This window comes from Mangifera indica, chromosome 4 (assembly GCF_011075055.1).
Source record: "Mangifera indica cultivar Alphonso chromosome 4, CATAS_Mindica_2.1, whole genome shotgun sequence".
Taxonomy (NCBI): Eukaryota; Viridiplantae; Streptophyta; class Magnoliopsida; order Sapindales; family Anacardiaceae; genus Mangifera; species Mangifera indica.
Window position 1 is genome coordinate 15,591,206 of NC_058140.1, and position 23,379 is coordinate 15,614,584.

At 35.2% G+C, this 23,379-nt stretch overlaps 4 protein-coding genes across 5 annotated transcripts; 2 read left to right on the top strand and 2 right to left on the bottom strand.

Annotated features, from left to right (window-relative positions):
- The first annotated feature begins 504 nt into the window (after positions 1–504).
- LOC123213569 lies at positions 505–1,598 on the top strand. Its single transcript, XM_044633034.1, has 4 exons — positions 505–769; positions 877–1,006; positions 1,114–1,186; positions 1,251–1,598. The coding sequence occupies exons 1-4, from the start codon at positions 640–642 to the stop codon at positions 1,497–1,499; spliced, it is 582 nt and encodes a 193-aa protein (XP_044488969.1). The 5' UTR covers positions 505–639; the 3' UTR covers positions 1,500–1,598.
- A 996-nt stretch (positions 1,599–2,594) lies between these two features.
- On the top strand, positions 2,595–6,515 carry LOC123214170 (uncharacterized protein At5g49945-like). Its single transcript, XM_044633926.1, has 3 exons — positions 2,595–3,806; positions 5,597–5,800; positions 5,889–6,515. The coding sequence occupies exons 1-3, from the start codon at positions 2,763–2,765 to the stop codon at positions 6,117–6,119; spliced, it is 1,479 nt and encodes a 492-aa protein (XP_044489861.1). The 5' UTR covers positions 2,595–2,762; the 3' UTR covers positions 6,120–6,515.
- Positions 6,516–6,890: 375 nt separating this feature from the next.
- Positions 6,891–14,441, bottom strand: LOC123214856 (phospholipase ABHD3). 2 transcript variants are annotated; one of them, XM_044634860.1, is made up of 14 exons: positions 14,060–14,441; positions 13,528–13,617; positions 13,042–13,100; positions 12,578–12,678; positions 12,116–12,205; positions 11,352–11,474; positions 10,672–10,749; positions 10,315–10,400; positions 10,070–10,118; positions 9,276–9,332; positions 8,998–9,128; positions 8,461–8,544; positions 7,775–7,844; positions 6,891–7,599 (listed from the first exon to the last, which is right to left on the bottom strand). In XM_044634860.1, the coding sequence occupies exons 1-14, from the start codon at positions 14,308–14,310 to the stop codon at positions 7,153–7,155; spliced, it is 1,716 nt and encodes a 571-aa protein (XP_044490795.1). In that variant the 5' UTR covers positions 14,311–14,441; the 3' UTR covers positions 6,891–7,152. The 2 variants fall into 2 exon arrangements, with proteins under 2 accessions (XP_044490795.1, XP_044490796.1); XM_044634861.1 differs by lacking the exons at positions 10,070–10,118; positions 10,315–10,400.
- Positions 14,442–15,169: 728 nt separating this feature from the next.
- Positions 15,170–23,360, bottom strand: LOC123214109 (SART-1 family protein DOT2). Its single transcript, XM_044633839.1, has 13 exons — positions 23,203–23,360; positions 21,573–22,344; positions 19,968–20,109; positions 19,815–19,869; positions 19,584–19,697; positions 19,387–19,483; positions 19,231–19,297; positions 19,046–19,105; positions 18,338–18,953; positions 17,653–18,029; positions 16,704–16,924; positions 16,315–16,399; positions 15,170–15,514 (listed from the first exon to the last, which is right to left on the bottom strand). Exons 2-13 carry the CDS (start codon positions 22,304–22,306, stop codon positions 15,440–15,442), a joined length of 2,643 nt encoding a protein of 880 aa, XP_044489774.1. The 5' UTR covers positions 22,307–22,344; positions 23,203–23,360; the 3' UTR covers positions 15,170–15,439.
- Positions 23,361–23,379: the final 19 nt, after the last annotated feature.

Here is a 23,379-nt window from a genome sequence, read left to right on the forward strand (position 1 = left end):
CATACAGTTCTTTTTAGTGACTTTTTATCGATAATGATGACAAATCTGTCCTTCAACCATTTCTTTCTTTCGTTTCTGACAATTTTTAAGTGAAGTTGTGATTGTCAACATCGACAGTATAATCAGAGCATGGTTGCAAGTTGCCTGTGACGGTCTTTTTCGTTGAAGAAATAATAAATAAAACAACCCGAAAAATAAAACATCATCCTATGCCCTAATTAAATTTAAAATGGCTAGAAGACTTATTCCTACCTAGGGATCCCACTCCCACGTATCCATTCGAAAGTTTTCAAAACATTCTTCTATCGTTGTCTTTATCTTTTTTAAAAGTTTTGGCCGTCTCTTTCCTTGATAGAAGACATCGACAGAGGTAAAAATTAACTCATAGGTATTTGAATTTTTAAAATTCTATCGTAAGATTTTAAGAATGGGTTAAACCTTACGTGAGAATAAATCTTTTGTCCATTTAAAATTAATTATCAGGAAAAAGCTTCACATAACATGAACGTAGCTCAGAAGAATAAAGTTTTCTTTTGAGGTGGGTGAATCGGGCATGGCTTGCTCTCACCATTTAGCTTGATTCTTTTATTCAAAGCAAGACATGAAAACTTCTTGACTGCTTAACTTCCTTCCTAAGAAATGAACGATACTCCAGCATACATATCTTTCATTTTTCGGAAAATTAACCATCATATCTGTTCTTCATATACTTCACTTCCTGCAGAGAAGAAAACAAATATGGGTCAAGCCTTACAGACATTCGCATCTGGTAATTTTTTTCCTTCTTTATTTTTATTATTATTCTGGTCGAATTAATATGAATCTGAAAAATTAGTCAAAATATTTTACCATCGGTTCTCAATTGGTCCATTGCAGGAAGTCACGAAAAGAAGATTAAAGAGATTGGCCCTCTAATAGAACAATGCTACGGCGAGTTTATAGCAAAAACAGAAATTGAGAAGATGACTTTAGCTGAATTCTACCAAGCAGTTTGCCAAACCTTCGAGTATAATATTTTTCTCATTCTTCTCTGGCCATATTTTGAATTTCTGGTCACATTAAATTAATTAAAATATAATTTATGAAGTTTTATCCTTTGTTTTATATGAACAGAGAACTCAATAAGAAACTTGGTAGCACCCAGTTTCGCGTACCAAAAACTGAGACCCTCAGGGAAGCCTATGATGTAAGTAATTAATTTTCAGTTTGTTATTCAATTCCCTGCATTTTGATATATCCATAATTTGCAGAAGCACCACCAACTCAAAGGAAAAGCATTGACGAAAGAGGAGTTTCAGAGGATTCTTCAAGATGTTATTTTCGCCACCGGATTTACGGGTTTTGGAGCAAAGGACATAATCTTCTACATCTTTGGAGTTCCAGCTACGGCGCTTCTGCTAAAGCAACGGATTGCGCCAAGAGCAGTTCCCAACGACGTATTTATCCCCGCCGTCACCTCTGCCACTGTCTTCGTTCTTGCTAAACTTAACAAGATTTAAGATAATAAATTGTACATTTGCTATTTCCCTCCATCCAGTTTGTCGAATATTGTCATTCATGAACATTTCTCTAATATCATCGTACATTTTTATTCTTTACTGAAAGTAGAATCAATCTGCATGAAAATGCATGACAGCTCTCTAAAGAGAGGGCCTGGGCCCTTGTAGACAAGGACCATCCTGGGCCACGGGGTTTAGGCTCGGGCCCCTCTCTTGGCCCAGCCAAGCCTGGGCTTGCCCCTCTCTGAGGCTGGGCTGTACTTGCCTAACTCTAAGCTCCACGTAGGGAAATAAAAGCTAGTATTTGGCATGCATTGATGATAAATTTGGGACAAAATGAGTAATGAAGATTGATAGAGCCAATAAAGAGAAATAAGATATATAAGTCTTGTATTTCATTAGAGATATTGATGTGGCAAAGAGACTAGATTTGTTGTCTTTAGCTTTAGAATTCCCAATTGTTGACCTCTTGGCTAGTCATCATCTAGTTTCAAATTTTAACAGCTGAGAGCCAAAGCAAGTTTACTTAATCGCTAGTTTGCCTGAGGATGTATTCATCAAGCACACATTTTTTAAGATATCGTTTGAATACTCAACTTGATTTAAATTGACTTAAATTTATTTTATTTAAATTCAAATCAAGAGATTTAGTTCGTTTTTAAAACCAAATCAAATTTTTATTAAGAGATATTTGATTCGATTTGGTCTGAATTTACAATTCAAGTAATTTAAACTTATGATCTAATTCAATTTAAATTTATAGTTTAAATTGATAATTTAGTTTGATTCAAATTTACGTCAATAGTTTTGTGCTCTAAAAACATTTTCTTAATAAATAAAAATGTCAATTTTCATAATTCATGGTTTATTTAAAAAAAAAAACCAAATGTTTGAAAACCGTCCAAAGACACCGAATGAAAAAATCAATTTGCCCTTAAAATAAAAAATATCAAAAAAACCCAAAATTGGAATAGAACACCCCACAACCGCGCGTGGTATAAAATTACCAAAAACCACCCCGCGTGTTGGGTGTTCCAACAACCCCCCGTTTACTGAAATCTAAAACATAGCCCCCCACCACTGGATCCCCCACAACCCTCAAAGTTTGAAAAACAGCAAAATCATCCCATCTTCCTCTGCTCTGCCGTATCTCCCACTCGTTTCTTTTCATTTTCTCTCCTAACTTCTACTTGAAATTCAGCATGTCATGTAAGTAACCATCGCTCTCTGGATCAACTGTGACTCACAATCTTCTTCATCATAATGAAGATTCCCAATTTCCTTTCACTCTTTATCTCTCTTTTAATTATCTCCCTCTCTTTCAATCCCCTCCTCGCTTCCGATTCCCACTTTGAGGGCTTCGACGCTGAAGACGACGTCGTAGAAGATGAGCCTCTTGACCTGGACTCTCTCCACCGACTTACCGATCTCCCCTTGACTCAGTCCGAGCCCACCTCATCTCGACCCATCACCACCACCACAACCAATATCGATTCCCCAGATCCCCAATCGGATCCAAATCCAAACCCTAACCCGACTCCCACATCCTCGGACTCTCAATCAAAGCCCTCGACTCCTACGACTTCGTTTGATTACTGGGACGAAGACGAGTTCGAAGGCTTACCCTTTGATCAACAACCCCAATTGGAAACCCCGGCAGTTACTGAGTCTGCTGCCAGTACGGATCAAACCCCAGGTTCCAAAACGACTGAAGCTACTAAAAACGTCACCGTGTCTAAGAAGAAGAATTCGTACACCGTAGAGATCCTTTGTGTGACGTTTTTGATCATGTTTATAATTAATTACTTCACGGGAAAACGGGAGAATGAGAATCTTGCTCTAGCTTGGGCGACCAAATTCGCCACTAAAGATTCGATTTTTGAGAAGAATTTTAGTCTACTCGGTGTTGGAGAAAGAGATGACTCGCCTTTGCTGTTGAAGGAGGGGCAAAATGTGTTTAAATTTTATGCGAGTGGGAGGAGGTATTGTTCAGGGTTGTTGGCGACAATGGAGTTGAAAAGCCGGCATGATTTGATATCGAGATTATATAATTTGGTGGTGCCGTGTAAGGATGAGATTACTTTTGAGGTTTATATGAATGATGATGCCATGGATCATGTGGTGTTTGCTATGGCAAAGAAGAAGATGGCAAAAAATATGCAGAAGGAGGTTAGGGACTTGAATAAGTTTGCAGGACTGATACCTGCGCCACCGGCACCGAAGAAATGGGTGGTGGAAGAGTTGGGGATTGTTTCAGAGAGTAAGGAGGTTGCCGGGGACTTGATCACAGAGGCGGTGCTTGATCAGGTTTAAATTTTTTTATTGTTTTCTGTTTGATGGATATTATGAATGAAAGAAACTTGTATATTATTTGACGAAGATAAATATGTTGTATCTGATGGTAATAGGTAATCTTTGAGAATGGTAGAATGACTCTTTTGTTGGTTTTCTTTTTCAGATGAATTGGTGTATTTTTGGGAAGTGTTTATATGTGCCCTACTTGTTGATCTCATTGGGATGTTTTAATTTTCTTTGAAGACAATGTGGCTGTTTGTAATGGATTGTAAAATTTTTGTAAAGATATGGTACTTTGGGTATGGTAGGATGATCAGTTTGTTAGCATTTGTTAGCTTTGGTTTTTTTTTTTTTAAACGATATGCTGTCAGTACTTTTGGTAATCTGTGCATATAGATGTTTCAGTTTTGTTTCTTTTTTTTTTTTCCTTTGAGTTTTGATTGGCATTTGATTAGCTAAGAATAAAATGTGAACGTTTGTGATGGTTTATGAGAATTACTAGTCTTCTTTGAAGTTGTCTTTGCCTTTCAGATATCAATTAGTTCCTATTGGCACCTGAATGATAAGTTGGCTTTCATTTAGTTAAATTTTTGTTCATGATAATTTGCATATGAGATTTCCTTAAATTGATTATGCTAGGTCGCCTTTTGGTAGCTTTTGATTAACTATTTGTTGCTAATTTCTTGGGGTGAGATGGATTCTTATTGTATATGTTTACTTTTTATCTTTTTTTTTTTAATTATTTGGTCTAAGATCATGTCATGCATTGATGTTTTGTTTTGTGTTGATAATTTGTGTGTTATGGTTTGTGTTGTATTGGTGTTTGAATTCATGTCAGTTGATGTGAATATTTTTTCCATGTCATTTAATATGTTGAAGGAACTCTCTGATTGTTTATGACTTTTTTGATGAAATACAATTGATGTTTTGTTGTGGTGATAATTTTTTTTCTCATGCCTAACTCCTGTTTCATCTTGTTTGACATTGCCTTTTTATCTTTTGTTAGGACAGCTGCTAAGTTCTATATTCACAGTCTAATGGAACTAAATGAACTTGCTTAATAGAAACTTTCTTTCATAGCCTAGAATGAGTCACTACCTGTTAATGCTTAGCCAAGTGGCTGCTATCTATAGACTGATCATGTTCAGCCAATTATGGTCAAGCAGGCATATGTTTTGAACATCTTTGTTGCTGCTTGAACATCAATAGCTGCTCAAGCAATCCTTTCAAGAACCAGTATATCTGTTTGGCTCATATGGTCCTGTAGGCCTTCTTAGGAGTAAAATTTGACTTGGCATGAGTACGTCAAGCAGCCCCTTGACAATTTAAATGTTGCTTAGTCAAACTTGTTTGGACTTTGGATTGTTGGTGTGCACTTTTAGTCATTTTTAATGAATTTGATCCTGGTTTGAATGTTACTGGAGAGCTCCACAAATAAATACAACCTATTAAGGCAAATTAGCCCACTAAACCAGCTTGGTGCTTGTGATTGGATCCAATTTTGTTTGTTCATATTGCAGTTAGTCCTTTCCTATTAGCTTAAGCATTTGATATTAATGGCATTTCAACATTTAAATATTGAAGAGAATATTCTAGTTTTTTCATGTAGTTTCAACTGAGTGCATTTTTCAGAAACTGAAAATTATCATCTTTATTGTGTTCCTTACTAGTTGTTTGTGCTGTACTTTTTGTTACATTAACTTATCTGCATGATGTTTGTAACCTTATGCTTAATTTGTCAGGTTTTGAGCTAGTATGTCACCTTTGGATAGGCAATATAAACTGCAATTGTTGTTTTGCAGGTTTTTGGCGACAAAGCTTTTCAGAAATACGGGAAGGGTTTCATTTCAATGCATTTTTCTGATCAACACCCTGGCACACATAAGAAGATCCTGTTATTTAAATTTGCCCTTCCTGATGCCAGCAACATGGGTGACATGAGCCGGTTGGTGGCTCTTGTACCCTATTTCATTGATCTAATTGGACGGTACAAGCTCAGTCCACAGGTCTGTCAATTTGTAGTTGCTATAATGTGATTTCACTTGTGTGTCATGTTAGTTGCATCTTTTAATCCTAGAAATTGTGTAAATGCAGGCTCGATCCAAAACAGAAGCAGCCAGACAGAAGGCTGCCCAAGAGGCATACAAAGAACTTCAAAATGCTAGGCAAGAAGCCTTGCAGAAAAAGAAGGCAGAAAGGAGAAAGATGATGGAGGAGGCCGAAGCAAAGCTTAGTGCTGAGGCTGTTCGCAGGAAGGATGCAAAAGAACGTGCTCGTCAAATGAAGAAAGCAATGCCTAGGGTAAAGATGACGCGAGCTCACTAGACGATTTCACACATGTCAAATGAAAGATAGCAAGCCTTGGATAAAAGATATAACCCGAGCTCACTCCAAGATTTCAAGTTCTGTTTACACAGCATTCTGGAATTCACCTGCTCGTTTATTTCTTGATTTCCCTCCGATATTTGTAGTTGGCTACCCAGCCTTGCATAGGATTTTGGCTTTTTTGCATGTATGGCAGTGAACTTTGGTTCCCAAATGTACCAGCTAGTCTCCAACACTACCACATGGGTTTTGAAAGACACCAAATTTTAATATCTCAAAAATCACTATAAAGACTATGTTGATTGACACATTTTACAATATATTGGAGCTATGTGGTATTTTTTGGGGTGTAAAGTGAACGGTTTTGCTAGAATAATGCAGTTGGCTTGCTTCTCATCTATGGTTTACTGGGCGGGCATTACAACATATTTGCTACTGTTTTATCTGCTTTTCATGGAGAAGGCTTGCTTGATTGCTGTTGACTTCTTCTAGAAAATGGGAGGTATTCAACACATTTCCCACCTTTTTGAGTACATGTTAAGGGGGGTACGGTGTCCCATGTTGCTTTTTACAGATTTAAAGAGGAAAATTTTATAATAAAAATTAGAAGTGGAATTTCAGATCTTTTATGCTGATTTAGCTGATAAAATAATAGCATAAGTTGATGTTTGATGGGAAAACCCAGCTAAATCCTTAGTTGGCATGGGATCTAATATCATTTTCTACCCTTTTTCACCTTCCAAAAAGAAATTAAAAGATTACACAATATAATTCGAATAAAAGAAATTACATTACTTTATTCAAGAAATTCTCAGCTTGTCTCTACTTCATATGAATTTCATGAATATACATATTATATGGGTTTATTACATATTAACTTTGAGGTAAACACTGTTGAATAAAATTTTGATATTTAAATTGCTCTCCTATCTTTATTATCGTTCCCAGAGATGCTTCGTCTCATTTCTCTCTTCTTACAGTTGCATAAATATGGTTTTATTCGATTTTATTATGATTGTCATAAAGAGTACTACTATCTTTTAAGCAACATTGTAGGCATGAATCTTTTGAACCTTCTTTTGAGGAACAATGTAAGAGCAAAACCTAACCATGGCCAAGTTGTTGAGAAGGCGATCCATGCTAGCAACCAGATTGAAATCCTGGTGTATCGAGAAAGCTGATCAATTTGTCTTCTCATTGGAACTATTTTTTCATCAACACTGACAGGCTGTTGCGATGGTGGAATGAGGTTATTCTCATTAAGTATTTCCCCCACAACCCTGTCATCCTTTTCTGTTTCTAAAGAAACATCTTGGTCATGTTCATTAAGCTGTGCAAGAGGCTCATTTGGTGCTTCTTCTGCAACATTGTTCATTGCCACGGTGCCTGCTGCAGCAACCATTCCATCTCCAACAACATTCACATAAGGCCCCTGATCGATCAAAGATTCCGATGGAGCAGGCACTGTAGACTCCTGAACCTGCAATAAAAAACCCCAAGTCATAATTTGCTAGAAACAAACAATTAAAAATAAACCAGAAAACCTCCTTGACATGTTGCTAAGTTGCACTATAATCCTATAAACCTTCATATTTACATATTCCATGTTGCTCAGGTGCATGCATTTCTGTGTTTCATGTTTCGCAATTCCTCACCTTCTTTACTCTGTTTACAAATGGAGACGAGTGTAAGACACCAAGAAATTCATCAACGGCTCTCACCCACCTGCAAGGAAACACAAGTCATGTTAAAATTGTAATAGGCTAAGTGAACTGGACAAAATTGTTATTGCCAGCTTCTCTAATGCAAGCTCCAGATAAAATCAATGTATAGGTATAAATACTAACTGATGAGGTAAGTAATATTGTAATTTCTCATCTTATGTGATGGGTCATCTTATTATTACATAGAATTACTCCATTTTACACACATGTATAATATGCCTTGTTAGAGAAATTCTGAGTAAAGACACAATATGCCTAATTCAAGAACTCTTAAAATGAGAGCTTCAAAGATCTGATCCATAGTTTAATCGGTTGTAAACTTATTTTAACTCATTGAAAGCTAAAATAATTAATTGTATAATGAAAATTTAACCAATCTATGATAAAGTAAAGTGTACATTTCATTGACCTTCTGACACTTGATTTAATTACTGTGAACCCTCAGATTTGAAAATAGTTTTGACAAACTTTAAGAAACCTTAAGGGATGTTTGTAAGAAATGTTAAGAGGATGCTTATGATGAATTACAAAATCTTAAGAGTAGGTTTCATTTTTTTCTTGTTCTCTTCTCAAAAAATGGCCATTGGAAATGCTAAGGCGAAGAAAGCATTAAGTACCACAGGCTGCTTGCATTTATTCCTTCATAAAAAGCTAGATGTCCTCCGTGTTGTGTGGTAGCAAGCATGACGTTTTCATTTGCCCTACAAAAAATCAAACAGATCACCTTCTAAGAATGATATAATTGCCTTTTCCCCCTTTTTCCAATCACATAGTAACAGAACTTTTTACCAATATTCATAAGGCTTTTAGGTGAATAGAAGAACAAGAATTTGATTCTTAAATGATATCATTCAATGTCCATGACCTCACACAAAAGATCCAGTGAATGCAAACACAGAGGTAAAACAATTTGAAATTAGTAACTGTTTACACTTATTCCAAAAATGAATAACAAAACAGGTCTATTTTATATATATTAAAATATTTCCTTTTTCAAAAAGTATCACTAAAATTTGGTGAATATCCTAACAAATTTAGTGTCTACATGATATTGCTCTGTGGTCAGCAAAACACACCATGGCTTCAAGTGAATGCAAACAATAAATGGAAAATTATAAAATAATAGATTGTTCAATCATGATACTAGGACTTGCCTGCATTCATCCAATGGAATAGCTTCCCTAGTACAGACCGGATCATCCAAAGCACTAATGCAGAGGAGAGGCACTGATACATTTCTCACGTAACTGGTACTACTGGAATGCCTGTAATAGGAATCCACAGTCTGTGGGGAAACATTACTTTAATTAATCAGGTGAAAAAGACAGATTATTTAACATATCCAGACCTGCTGAAATGCCTGTTCAAATTACCAAGTCTGGGAAACAATATCATCTCTTATTTAATGACGAAGATTATTTGCTTTTTTTACCTCAAATTTTCCAAGAACACGAGTGGCATGGTCGTCAAAATCTCGAACGGAATGCGACTGTCAAGACAAAAGGAGAAAGAAACAGAATAAATTCATCGGAGCAGCAAGTCTTAGAAATCACAGCAACCAGAGCTGTAATATAATCAGATCCTATTGTGTTTAAAGAAAAATTGGCAGCATAAACAGGAAGAAAAGCCATAAAAATGGACTACATTAACTGTTGACACTTTAGTGAATATATTTAAATGCTTTAAAAGGAAATAGTTCTTTTCTAACCACCGATTAGGGGAGATAAACCAACTTCAATTTCCTTCTAACATGAACAAAATATCCTATAGGACAATGGTTAACAGTCACTCTGAATTTCTTAAGATTTCACAGTACATTTTTCAGGAATACCATCTACTGATGGACATAATATGATAAAAATCACTAGACAGTGAAATGAAAATGCACTGCAATGGATTACAATATACTACAGGGTTAAACAGGATATGAATAGATTAATAACAATCTCCCTGAAGGTCTTTTAGACTTCCATACTGTCTGTAGTTAGTCATGAAGAACCACAACATTACGAAAATCAAAGCATCTAATAATACAAGTATGTCATTCAGTGCTGAGATCACTCAGTTTGAAATCAAGTTTAACACCATAAATAGCAGTTGGGTAGTAGAAATTTTCATTTTCTTTTCTCTGTTTTTTTTTTCCCAATTTTTGGATCTCATGAGGGCTGGCACTGTAATTATATACTTATATGCTTCTGGGTTTGAAAAAGAAAAGGATTTAATTACCTTTTTTATATTATTCCAATTAGCTAGACGAGTCAAGATAGATTGATGCCTACAACAGGAAAAAAAAAGTTCCTGATTAGTTATAAGTTAGAATAATGTGAACAGTCAGGAAATTGATGCTGAAAAATAGAATCAGAGTTGCAGAGGTAATTGAGCATTTTTTTCAAAGAGAATTTTATCAAAAAATCACCACCATCTCATGATATCTACTTTAATCTTTGCATAATAAAGTCACACATACATACAATTGTGCATAACCTTGCAGGCCAACAGCTAATACTCTGTTATAAAATTTCTGTACAAACTTGCGGTTAATGAACCTGTCACATATCTGCATAGAAGCCAAAGCTATATGTGACTTTCAATGAGATTGCAATCACAATACTTAGAAAATCATACAGGACTCTAACTTTAATTTTCCAGTACTAAAGTAACTTAACAACTACTATTGATAATTCCTAGTTGGAACTCATAAAAATCAAAGAACTAAGAATAAAAAATTCCAACAGTTACCAATATTTTGTTTTCAGCATCTGTTCCTTCCATTTTATCAGTATTGAAAGCAAGAAAACAAAAGATGCAGATATAGATGAGATTACTACCAAAAGGTCCCAAGGAGAGCAGATAGCTGCGGCTCCAACAATAGGAGTATTAACCCCATCCTCTCCAAGATATTTTACCTGAAAGAAGTACTCCATGTTATAAGGTATTAGGCAGAAATATATACCTATGAACAGGTTTACATTAACATGTGAATACATATATATATATATAGAGAGAGAGAGAGAGAGAGATCTAACACCAGCCAGAACCAATTAAAGAAGCCATACAAATTGTGGAATCATAACATCAGTTTTCAGATAGAACGTGACTATTCAGGCACACATCACCTAAAAGAACGCTAATAATTGACTTTTTGTTAGTAAACAAACTACAAAGATATCGTACATTGCCACAAACCAGAAAAATATAGATATTGCTTAGTAGTTCAGAATCAGAAGACTGCCAATAGTATGAGTTTTATGGTCTATTTGAGGTACATGTGGTTGTTTCAGTCATATCAGCCAACTAGCTAACGAAGCCCATAATTAGAGGTTTTTCTAGGAAGTAATACTGAACACCTTCAAATTACCTTGCAGGAATTTTGAACTGAAAATTGAAGATCTGATATCATCACAGAGATGGCTTCAGGCCCTTGTACTCGGACCGTTCTACTTAAAGTACAGCCAAATAGGCTGACACACAGGTTGGGAAGAAAAGAGTATCAAGAGACAGTATATACCAGAATATTGGCACCAATGCTAGTTCCAACAACATATAGAGGAGCTTCTGGATATTGAGAATGAATATGCTCAACAATCTTCCGTATGTCCTCTGTCCATCCAGCATTATAGAAGCAATCAGACTGACCTTGAATTTCTCCGGACAAACAGAAAACTTGTTAGGTAATTATTTCTTAATCAATAGACTATAAATCTCTGATATCGTGACAAGCACTTCTGTCCATAATGAAAACATAGTAATGTAATTTAATTTTAAAAAAAAAAAAAGAAACGAAAATAACAGAAATAGACATACAAAGTAAAACTTGCATAAACAACATAAAAAACAAATAACTTGAGCACTTTATATGATAACAGAGGCTTTTATACCTTCAAATCCTTTTTCTTTCATTATATGACAAATCAAGAGGCATGTAGGCATAAATCATCAAGTTCAAAAATAACATACAAAGCCCATCAATTGGCTTCTAGGAATCTGATGTCAAAGTAATGATTTGTAATATCAAATCCATAACTGAAATCAAATTGCCAAGAATAAATATAGAAATAAAAACTTAATCAGAATAAGCTAATCTCCCACTAGAAAATGAAAAACTCAATGGATTTAGGCAAAAAACCCAAAAACAAACTCCAAACAGAAAAAGTAAAATAAAAAAAATTATAATAGAGAAAAAAGCTAGGCGACTCACTATCTGGTATCAAATGAATGTTTTGAGCAAAAGAAATAAAATGCTATACAACAATATATTTCCAAAGAACTCACAGTTAGTGAAACGCCTGCAAGCCCACGATGATTGCTTACAACAACATTCCTGCCCTGTCTTGCCATCTTGAAGGCAAAATGTTTTATATACTGTATCGCAATATAATTATAAAAGATGTTAAAGAAACAACAAAGAGAGAAAGTAAATGATAGAAATGCAGATTCAGTTAGCATTGTAAGAGAGCTGATCTGTAATTAGCAAACATGATTTCAGTCAGATGCAATAAATTAAAAATGATTAATTAAATTTTATCAACTTCACATAACAAGGACAGAATTTTCAATTGTCAGTCACGTCTACGCATATATAGCACATTTACATATAAGATGAAAGTAAAACTCTTAATCTCATTTCCAACATTGATTCATGGTCCAGTTTAACTGGTTATTTGCAAAGCTTAATGAGTTAGATTGTATTCAAGGCATGTAAAAATTACAAAAAACACAAAAGACAAGACTTACATCTGCAGTAGAATCACTAGTTAATCCAGGAATCACAATGACAATTGGAGTCTTACAGCCTTTCAGAGAGGTATCATTCACATGGGCAGAGTCTTCCAAAACTGAAAATAACAAATCCACACAGCAAACAATTAAAGATTAGATACTTCCCTGCCCGTAACACAGCACAGGGGCACATCATTGAGGATTCATGGTCATTAAGAGAAGAATTTGCTTTAAAGAAACCAAATACTCACTACAGCTCACCTCTCATCAATCAAAAGAATCCGAAGTGACACTAAACATAACTCATGAAAAACATATATTGTTCAAATTATTCATATATCACTACATAAATTCTAAATAAAAGAGTGACAATAATATCAATTTATGAAATGATAAAACTGACAGTGCTTAGATCACTTCAGAATCAAATCTGAGTAAAGGTATGACATCTAATTTATGGGGATATCATCAATACTAACCATCAGAATATAACCAATCCAAGGCAATTGTTCCACCATCAACAGTTCGAAACAGCTGTCTGATCATAAAAATATAACACGAAATAAGAATAAAAATACTAATATTCCGCAACAGAAACTTCTGCTGAATGAACACTTCCCTCTTGACTAACAACAAAATCTAAACAACGGAATGTACCTCAACTTGAAACATACACAGCACATAAAATCCGATAGCCGGTTCCATTATTAAAGTGATTTTAAGTGTGCTGATACTCATTTTCAAATTTTCAAGTGTGCAGTTCCATTATAATTACAATAAAAATACTGTCTGATCATAAAAATACTGATTAGGTATCAGAAAAATTCAGCCCGTTTCCATTCAAATAAAGATGATAAAATAAACTTTCCTATACAAATATAAATGTCTTAAAATCAATTATATTAAGATATATAAGACATTGGAAATTAAAAAAAAAGATTAATACAAAAAATTTCGATACTAACCGTTTATAAGTGACATTTGGGGCCCTCCCAAAAAAGGTAAGGAAAGCTGTTTGAAGATGAGGACCAGAAAGCCATGGAGTTGACAAGTATCTGAACAAATTCAAAAGAAAATTTGTGAGAAAACACAGCAAATTTTGAACAGCATATCAATGCCAGCACAGTAGCGTTACCAGACTTAATCCATCGAGTGCTGAATTTTCTTAAAAGGTAAAAAAGAAAAGCAATTGTATCGTTAGTTACAAAGCTGTTTTAAGTTTCTGCAACGTTTTCCTTTATCTCATTGTTATTAAATAACCGCCGCTAAAAATCCAGGACGTGCGCCAGTTAACATTACCGTGCCAGCACTGTAGTGTCCCTCATTTTTCCATGTTACTTGTAAGTATCGAAATACGACAATTGCCAAATTACAGCTAGCAACTTAAAACTCGTATAAGATTTATCCCGGTATCGACACAACGATAAAATCATAAAGTTACTTTTTAATACAATGTTTCATCGAGTGAGAAAACAAGGGAGGAGGAACGACTAAGACCTGCCGCGGAGGACGTGGCATGTGGCAGCGAGCGATTGGCAGAGGGGAGAGGAAGAGTGGAAGATGAGGTTCACAGGATCGCCTCTGAAGGCGGTGAAGAGGTCGTGGAGAAAATGAATCTCGAGCAAGTTGTAGAAAAGAACGAGGAGGAGGAGAAGGGAGAGAAAGAGGTAGTGGGAGAGAGGGACGAGGGAGAGCGCGTGGAGGAGAAGAGCGTAGGGAGAGAGTGAGGATGAAGCGTCGGCGTCCATGAGAGAGTTGTGATTGTGAGAAGAAGAGGAGGGACGACCAGTTTGGAGAATGGCGTTGGCTAGATTGATTTGGATTTTGTGGGAGATGCTCTAAATGTTTTTTTTTGTTTTAATTCGGCCCGATTGTCCAACCGTTTAATTAATCATGTAAACAATATTTTATGTTTTTTGAGCCCAGAAATTCCGAAACACCCCAATAGTTTAGGATATTAACAAACACATCCAAACGTTTGCTTAATTTATTAAATATTCTTTATCTAATTAGTTAAATTAATATTTGAAATTTTATAAATACTGAAAAAAAGGAATGAAAAATTAATTATGTAAAAAATGGAACAAAATAAAATTGGAGAGAGAAATATAATAAAATAAAGAATACTAAATACTTTTCGTAACAAAATTTTAGATTTTTTAAAGTTTATTTTAAATTATATACAGTTAAAATAATAATTTTAATGAATATATAATTAAATTGATGAATATTATAAAATTTTCTCAAATATTGGGATTAGTATCAAAACCTTTGAATATATTTGTAATTTATTCAAATTGTAAGGAGGAAATTTTTGAGAACGCCATTTTTGTGTGTGTGTGAGTGTCTGTGTTACATTTTTAAGGAGTAAATCAAAACAGGAGACAAATAAGAATTTAAAAGAAAGTATTATTGCTCTAATCCCTTCTTTCGTAAGGGTTATTAAATATTAATAGACATGAAAATAGTAAGAAAAAAATTAGGTGCAATCTCCGAAAAAAATTTAACCATATTATTATTCGTAATCTAAAAATAACCCATTTAAATAAAAATAAAAAATTTTTGGAAAAAAAAAAAACAATAAGATTATAATAAACCAGCACGAAGTAGAATATTAAAGATAATTATATAATTTATCCTGTATATATTGTATATAAAATTGTTAACATTCAGAACCTAAGCTAATATCCTCCAAGCAATAAATTCCACCCACCAAAATTTCAGCATTTGATTAACCATAACAAGTGAATATTGTTTCAAGTCAAATAGCAGCAGAAACAAATGGTTCTGCCATTTGCAGAAGAAAATATGGTGCACGTACGAGTCAATACTGCGAGGGCAAATCAGTTGCAGATTGCATAGTAGACCACATGTATTTCACGTTTTAGGTTTCTTTGGAGAGTCTGTGTTCCCCAGCTCAGCCTTGCGCTTTATCCCCAAGAAATGCTCGACCTGAAAGGTGAACAGAAGGTGCTTAGTATCTAATGCCAGCCAATAACAATAACCTTTTTCACATCAATATTAATAACAGCTGATAAGTCGATGATCACAACAAGAATCAGAACATGCATAAAGAAAATGCATGTTAAAATGCCTACGGTGATGAGCAGCAGTAAACAAAAATCAGATGAAACAGAATTGAAGCAATGAAGTGAATGCAACAACTTCTCTGTCACTTTGAACCAAGTCAGTAGGATGAAGGCTGGTATAACTACTGTCTAGTGTCTTCAGAAGAGATGAGAGACATGTTCCTCTGTAGCAGAACTTTCATTGAGAAGTCTGACGTCTCTAAATAATTAATGTTTTGAGTAGACTAGGTTGACGACTAAATCCAATAAACATTTTATCTGAGCAAGTAATAGTAAACAACATTCAATGGTATTTTCCTCGTGAAGGCAGTTCTTCAAAAAGTTTTCACTAGTTTAGCAAAGATGATGAATAAAAACAGGTAAGCACTACAAACCATAATATATCAAGGTTACAACATTAAATAGGTTGGGAATAAAAATACATAATAATTTGTTGAAGATGAGGCCATAGAAAGCATCATTGCAAACATAAAAATCAAATCCACCAAAAACTAACTAGATGGGAATCAAGTATGTTGTATGCATAAAAGGGCACTTTATACACCTAGAAGAATGCGGCAGATAACAAAAGAATAAAAGTAAGGCATCTATATATGTACATACTATTTTACATGCATATTAGTTCATTGATACATATGCAGAAAACCATAAAGATTCACTGACCTTTCTATTCCCAAGCATGGGTGTTAAGCCACCTGGGAGATCTTTCTCAACGGTAGCAAAGCCACTTCGAGGATCACTAGTTTGCCTTAAAATAAACAAAAAAGACAAAAATAAATGTATCAAGCATCCATGGAGAAAAGAGACTAACCAGATTTCATATTTATTTCAATGAATAACCAATAATAATGTTTCATGACAGGCAATAGTCCTGTTTATTAATCAAACAAAAGGTTCTCATGGCAACCATACTCATTTTTAGTAATCCAAAGAAAAGATTACAAAAGGTAATTCAACTCAAACTTAAAGCAGTCACTGCTTTTGTCTTCCCTCCATTTTGAATTGATGAATAATAAAAATGGAAAAGAAAAGAATAGAAACATGAGCCATACCCTGGTTTAACATGACCACTCAGGACAAGATAGGGTGTTTGCAACCGAGCTTGAGTTTCCCTCATCCTCTCCACAGAGAGAGACGGTGTATCAGAATTTTTCATTTGCTTTAACTTCAACTCTTCTTGATATTGCTTCATGCGTTTCTCTTGCTTCATTTTTCCAGGCCCCTTCCCATGAAATTTATGAGAAATCATCCTAAAGGCTTCCTTGGGAGTCATCTGGTAATAAATAGGAAATAATTCAACAATAAAGTAAACACAAAAATATTTCAATAAAATAGTGATTCCAACTAATTTCTTGTATTAATCACGGTTCATGTGAATTTAAGGTCAACAAACAAGGTCAATGATATTGTATGAAGACTGAATACAAGAGCAACTCAGAGAATTACAAATATTGTTGTGGGATTGGAGTCCAGCATATTACATCTTAAACCAACCAGATTAAACCCAACATAGGTACCCCTTTAAACAGTAATAACTATCAACATGATACCATCATTTAGTCACCTCTATCTTAAATTACACTATTATCAACTACCGAGAATATATTGGGCAAATTGTTTAAATATTAGCTTTGCACAATAAGTGCTTGTTTCACTATTACATGAAAACCTAGGTAGCTTTGTTGATTTCCTTTAAGAATGAAATGCATCTATTTACAACTGTGTCATGAACCATAGGCATGAAACAATGCAGCATAATTTTTTTAAAGGCAAGATGGCTTCTTCAAATGACCCTTACTATGTTAATATAAATTATTTCCCCTAAGGGGAATATTAACAAGATGGTCCAATACCCAATGGAATCTAGTGCCCATACTTTCAACTCTTATGACTTAGAGAAGTCAGTAACCCTGTGTGCTATATACATGCATTTAACATTTCCTAAACTATAACACAATTCAAAATTCCACAGCACAAAGATATAATGTAACTGGTACTTACAATTCTCCCAAATTCATCTGTTCTTTCAATGCGAATATCCTTAAACCTATTATCAGTCTCTGCATTGTCATCAGCAATGCCAATAAGCTTGCTCTTTTTCTTGTCCATGTTCCTGCCACCCCAATCAATACTTTCTTTAAGGGTTCCACGGTCCTTGAGCAGCTTAAGTGCACCTGATAATCCTTTCCCAACTGCAACTTCATGAATGGTTTCATCTGGAACTATTTCCTCCTTATACTCATCAGCTAGCTTCTCATCTGCATCAGTCTCTTTAACCTCTGTCCACCCACCAGGTTCATCTTTTATTTCTTCTTCAGAAGGTCTTGGGCCTTCATCTTCATCCATGAAAACATCTTCATGGTCAGGCTTATGAGCATCTGAAAGAGCCAAACCAATACAAATGTTACATGTTAGTGCAGCCAGAATCGAGTATCTTAAAGTCAAAGCAAAAAGGCAAAAAAAAACAGAGGATCCAGAATGGAAATCATGAGCTGTAGTACAAAAAGTATATTAAAACAAAACTGTTTCTGGGGATGCTAATGGCGGTTGGCATCTGATTCACTGAACCAGGTATGTGAGAAACAGTCAAGTTAAGGGACAAAAGATTTACAATAAATCAGAACCTTTGATTTTAAGGTCGCCAATACTGGTAGGACACAGTGTTAAAAAAAATATATAATAATACCTTCATCAAGCTGGAGACCCCACACAAACTCTTCCATCTCAGTAAAGACAACTTTGTTTTCTTGTGACTCCCCACTAGTAGGGTTTTGATCCTCAACAACTTGATTGCTGGTAGTGGTGGTGGCAAGGAGTGCAATTGCTTGAGGACCAGATGCTGTCTCCTCTTTCTTTTTAAGAGCTAATTTTCTTGCTCTTTCTAAGGATTTATACAAATCCTCGTCATCATCAGCAATAACAGGATTTTCATCTTCCTCCAATTTAACAGGAAGAGTTTGTTCTAGTCTCAGTGATTTAGTTGCCTCATCTGCTTTGGCAAGAGCTGATTGGTATGCACTATTCCTCATTTCAGCCTCGGTTCTCTCTTGCTCCTCTCTGATTGCATGCCTTCTCCCGTCCTTCCGAGAACCAAGATCCCCAGCACCCAAACCTGCAGAGACTGCCTCTGCTTCAAGAGCATCTAAATCTAGCTTCTCTTTCTTCCTTATTGCTTTCCTTTTTTTAGGCTTCTTAAACTTAACCATTTCTTCATTAGTATAGTAGTCTGAAGAGACCTTTGCAGACAAGTTGAGATCTTCAAAGCGATTACTTGTTGAGACACCCTGTATCCTCTTTCGAAGCTGACAAGAGGAAATGGAAAAGAAAACATCAATAAATAATGATCACATTCACCCTTAAATTGATCTTAAACAAACACAGGAAAACTGATTACCTCCTCTAGTTTCTTCTCTGCTGCACCAGTGAAATGTCCCCTTGCATCCAAAGTTACTCCCTGTAAAAATATATATTCAGTTAAAACAAAACCCACTTATTACAATGTATAGCATTTCTCTAAAAAGAAAACTTGATGCAAATGGCTCAAAACAATGAAAAAACGGAGAGGAAGGAGGCTCTAACATCCTCGGCTTCTGGATCATCATACTGTGGAAGTATCGTCTTCTCTGAGCTGGGATCATCACTGAACCTAAAGGGCAGAAAACATCACAACAATTGAGCCACTTCTTGAACAAACTCTATGGAATAAAAAGAAGATTACAGCAATGCTCATCTTACTTATCATCATAGATTCCCGTTTTCTTCTTTGCGGCCTTGTAAGCCTCATTTCGCCGCTTCTGCTCTCCAATTTCAACATTTTCGAGCATATCCATTTCTGTGACATCAGACCAAAAACTTCTGTTACACAAAAATCTTATGTCATCTAAGCGCAACTAGGCCTGTAAAATACAAATGCAACAACAAACCAGGTTTACCTTCATTAATGTCACCAGAAGAAAGTATATTCTGATCCTTAAGAGTCAAAACAACAGCTCCACCTTCCATCACTTTATCAAGACCATGAAGAACTTTAATTCCAGCTAGATGATCTGTTAACAGGAGTCCCAAAAAAAATGTGAGATCTAAATGCCCTTATTTATCTGAATCACAACGACTCAATAGCATAAGGACAGCTAATTATAATAGGAAATGTTATTAAACCATACCAGTATTCTGATGCTCTGCTTCCTCATCTTCACCTTCTCCTTGTACAATATTGTCCTATGAAATTTACAGCATAGAATTGATTATTAGCATCATATGATTATAAACATCTCTTTGACACATGATGTAATGGAACACATAGAACAGCATATAACCTGCTCCTCAAACATCTTGGAAAACTGCAAGGCTTTCTCTTTTTCAGAGTTCTTTTTCTCCTCTAGCTTTCGGCTCCTATTAACCCAAGCTAAAACTTCAGAAGCACCTTCAGACTTTTTCTTTACTCTTTCTTCTTTCAACCTGAGAAATGATAAAAATGTAAAGATAAACATTGTTCATATAACATCCAACACTGACATTGAAACAAATATTCGAAACTTCATTGAAGATTAAGAATTGATAAATGCTATAGGATATATCGCACCAGGCAGAAATGAAAAGCAGCAATGTCCTACTAAATTTATATGAAAGAACAATGTCCATCGTTTACAAAACTAAAAATTCTACCATTAATTTCAGGAAACTCTAGAAATCTCTAAAGAATTGATAAATCCTATAGGATATATCACACCAGTGAGAAATGAAAAAAATCAGCAATTTCTACGAAATTTATATGAAAGAACAATGCATTCTCCAACAATGTCGATCATCTACAAAACCAAAATTCTACCACTATAATCAGGAAACTTTAGAAATCTCTAAGGAAACGAGAATGATATATGATACAACACCAAATACAACTTCCAATTACTAATAGGAAGATACTTAAGACTTATAGACTCAATCGAATTCAAAATTAAATGGTCAATATATTCTTGTGATAAAAATTTCATGTTTTGGAATCATGGATCTACACCTGGCAACATCAGTCAATCTCCCTTGATCTCAAGCAGAAACACACACATACATAAATATTGGATTTCAAGGCACTCTTCTTCAATGAACGGGCTAGCCTTTGAGCAGTTTTTATGTTCTTAGTGTTGGTTGGCCCAGCCCCCCAAAAAGGGGGTCTTACTATTTGTTATTGGGCTAGGAAAACAGAGATAATAACATTATTGTTTTGCAGATTAAGTGATAGCCTGAATCTTCATTACATAAAATAAATTGCAAATAGATGAACACTTGCTTACTGGAATTTTTTTTAAAAATTCACCATGTCAGACATGATATTTCTAACAATCACTATCCTAATTCTCATAGGAGTCACCACTAAATCTTATACATCAGAACTCCAATAACCATACTGATCTATCAATCAAAAGACAATAAATATATTCATCATCTTTTTAAATAACCGAATTAAACTACTCAGCAGAAAATTGTCAAATAGAATATGCAAAGAAAATAGTCAAGATAAACACATCTCTTCATAATAGAATATGGAAGTTTCTGGATTAGTTTTATAAATTTTGGGGAAAAAATTTATTCTTGGAGTGTTGCTACTTTACAGGACCTCTTTTCTTTTTTTAATTTTTGGGTGGATTCTAGACTGGAGCTGCTCATTATATTTTAGCAATGTAGAAGTAACTTTTCCAGTCTGTTCCTGGTTTTTGCAGCTATTCAAATATATAGGTAATCACATATCATTCATTACATGCCTTTCATTGTCATTAAAAAAAAAAGATGGGGGGTTGGGGGCTGGTTAGGGTTTAGATCCACAAACTCATGGCATATTTATCATGCATAAACCTTCTACAAACAAACCTAACATGCACACTTTGATTTATGACACAGAAAGAATGAACAAATAAAAATTCACTTACTTCAAAATGCGCTCCTCAAGCTCCAATGATGACGTGTGTCCTGTAGCTGAAGCATCCTCATCATCTTGTTCACCCTTGTCTTCAAAAGAAACCTTTCCTTGCTTGTTAGTATCCCTATCCCTATTATCTTCATAATCCAATTTGAGCTTATTGCTACTGTTCCTACCATAATGTTCTTCACGTCCCTTCTTGCTCGTTCTCTCTCTTTCTCTTGACTTGTCTTTGTCTATATCCATCTCCCTTCCCTTTTCTTTGCTTTTGTCCACTTTTTCTCTGTCCTTATCCTTCTCACTTTCCCTCTCCTTCTCTCTATCCTTATGTTTCTCCCTACCTTTCTCCCTTTCCTTCTCCTTGGCCCTTTCTCTGTCCTTTTCCCTGTCCCTACTCTTCTCCTTTCCCCTCTCCTTCTCAATTTCCCTATCTCTCTCTGGTTCCTTTTCCTTATATTTGTCCTTCCTATCCTTCTCCCTCTCCCTATGCTTTTCTCTGTCTTTGATTCTCTCCTTGTCACGCTCATCTCTCTCCTCCTTCCTCCTTTCCTTCAGAACTTTTTCCAAATCTTTTCTGTCTTTATTTCGATGATCCCTGTCTTCACCTCGGCTGCTACTCTTGTTCCTATCCTTGCTCCGATGCTCACTGGACTTTTCATTCCCATTTTGGTCCACACTATCGTCATATGCCCCTTCCTCCCTGTGTTCTCTCACTGGAGATTCATCTCGATCGTATCGATCCATGTACACAAGACAATTTAAGCTTTTTGACAAAATTCACACTGCATGACAAAAAAAGAGTAATGCAATTGTAAAGCACCATCAAGTAATTTAATCACCAAAAGTGATGTAAAAGCGATTCAAAATAACAATAAAGCCGATCAAATTGCAATAACAGTGACAAAAAAATAATTAAAACCCCTGAATTACAGATCACAATCTGCAACAGCTATTCATTTCACACTTCCCTCAGAAACCAAGTAGCCAGTAAAACTGGTTTATAAAAAAACATGTTGCCAACATAATTATAAGAGACCAAAACGGTTGTGTTTCATTCTAGAATCCTATAAGTAATACTAGCAATTAGGCTTGATTTGCTTTTATATCAGTTGTTGTGTAACAATTTGGAGAGAGAGAAAATTGGAGGAGAGATAGAATGAAATTGAGGTGTGCCGCACGCCTGTGTTGCACTCGGAATATTCAGGTTTTAAAAGTGTGGATCATTTTTAATGATGCAGGGGGAATGAATGAAATGGAATCTACAAACTGAGAACCAAGTGAAAAACCACCATTGGGAGAATCAGAAATGTCAGGTCTTGTCTTTAGTACTTAGGATTTCTACTTTTCCACTCACAAGTTAAAAACTAGAAACCCTATCAGTGAAGTAAATCCTCTCTCATTTTGTTTCTATTTAATTTAATTCAATCTTTAATGTAATTTTATCAAACGGCACAACAATACACCATTGATATAGACTGACAGCACAACAAAATTTCACAAGTCAATCCAAATTCGCTTCGTGCACGATAAAACACTGTCATAACTACGTGGGATTAGTTATCGAAATATATTGCAACTCAAAAACCAAGAAAAAATGGAAAAAGAAGAAAAATAGAGAGATTTGGATCAGCGAAACGAACCTTAAAATGGAAAAGCGAGTTCGCCGTCACGTTTTGGCGGACAAATATTGCTTCTCCGGCGACTCGAATCCTTAACTGTGACAGCCGGAAGAGACTAGTACCGCAAAGAAGGAGTATTTTAGAAGAAATTTTGTTTGCGAATTGAAAGAAGCATTTGTCCCCATTTCAAACCTCCGT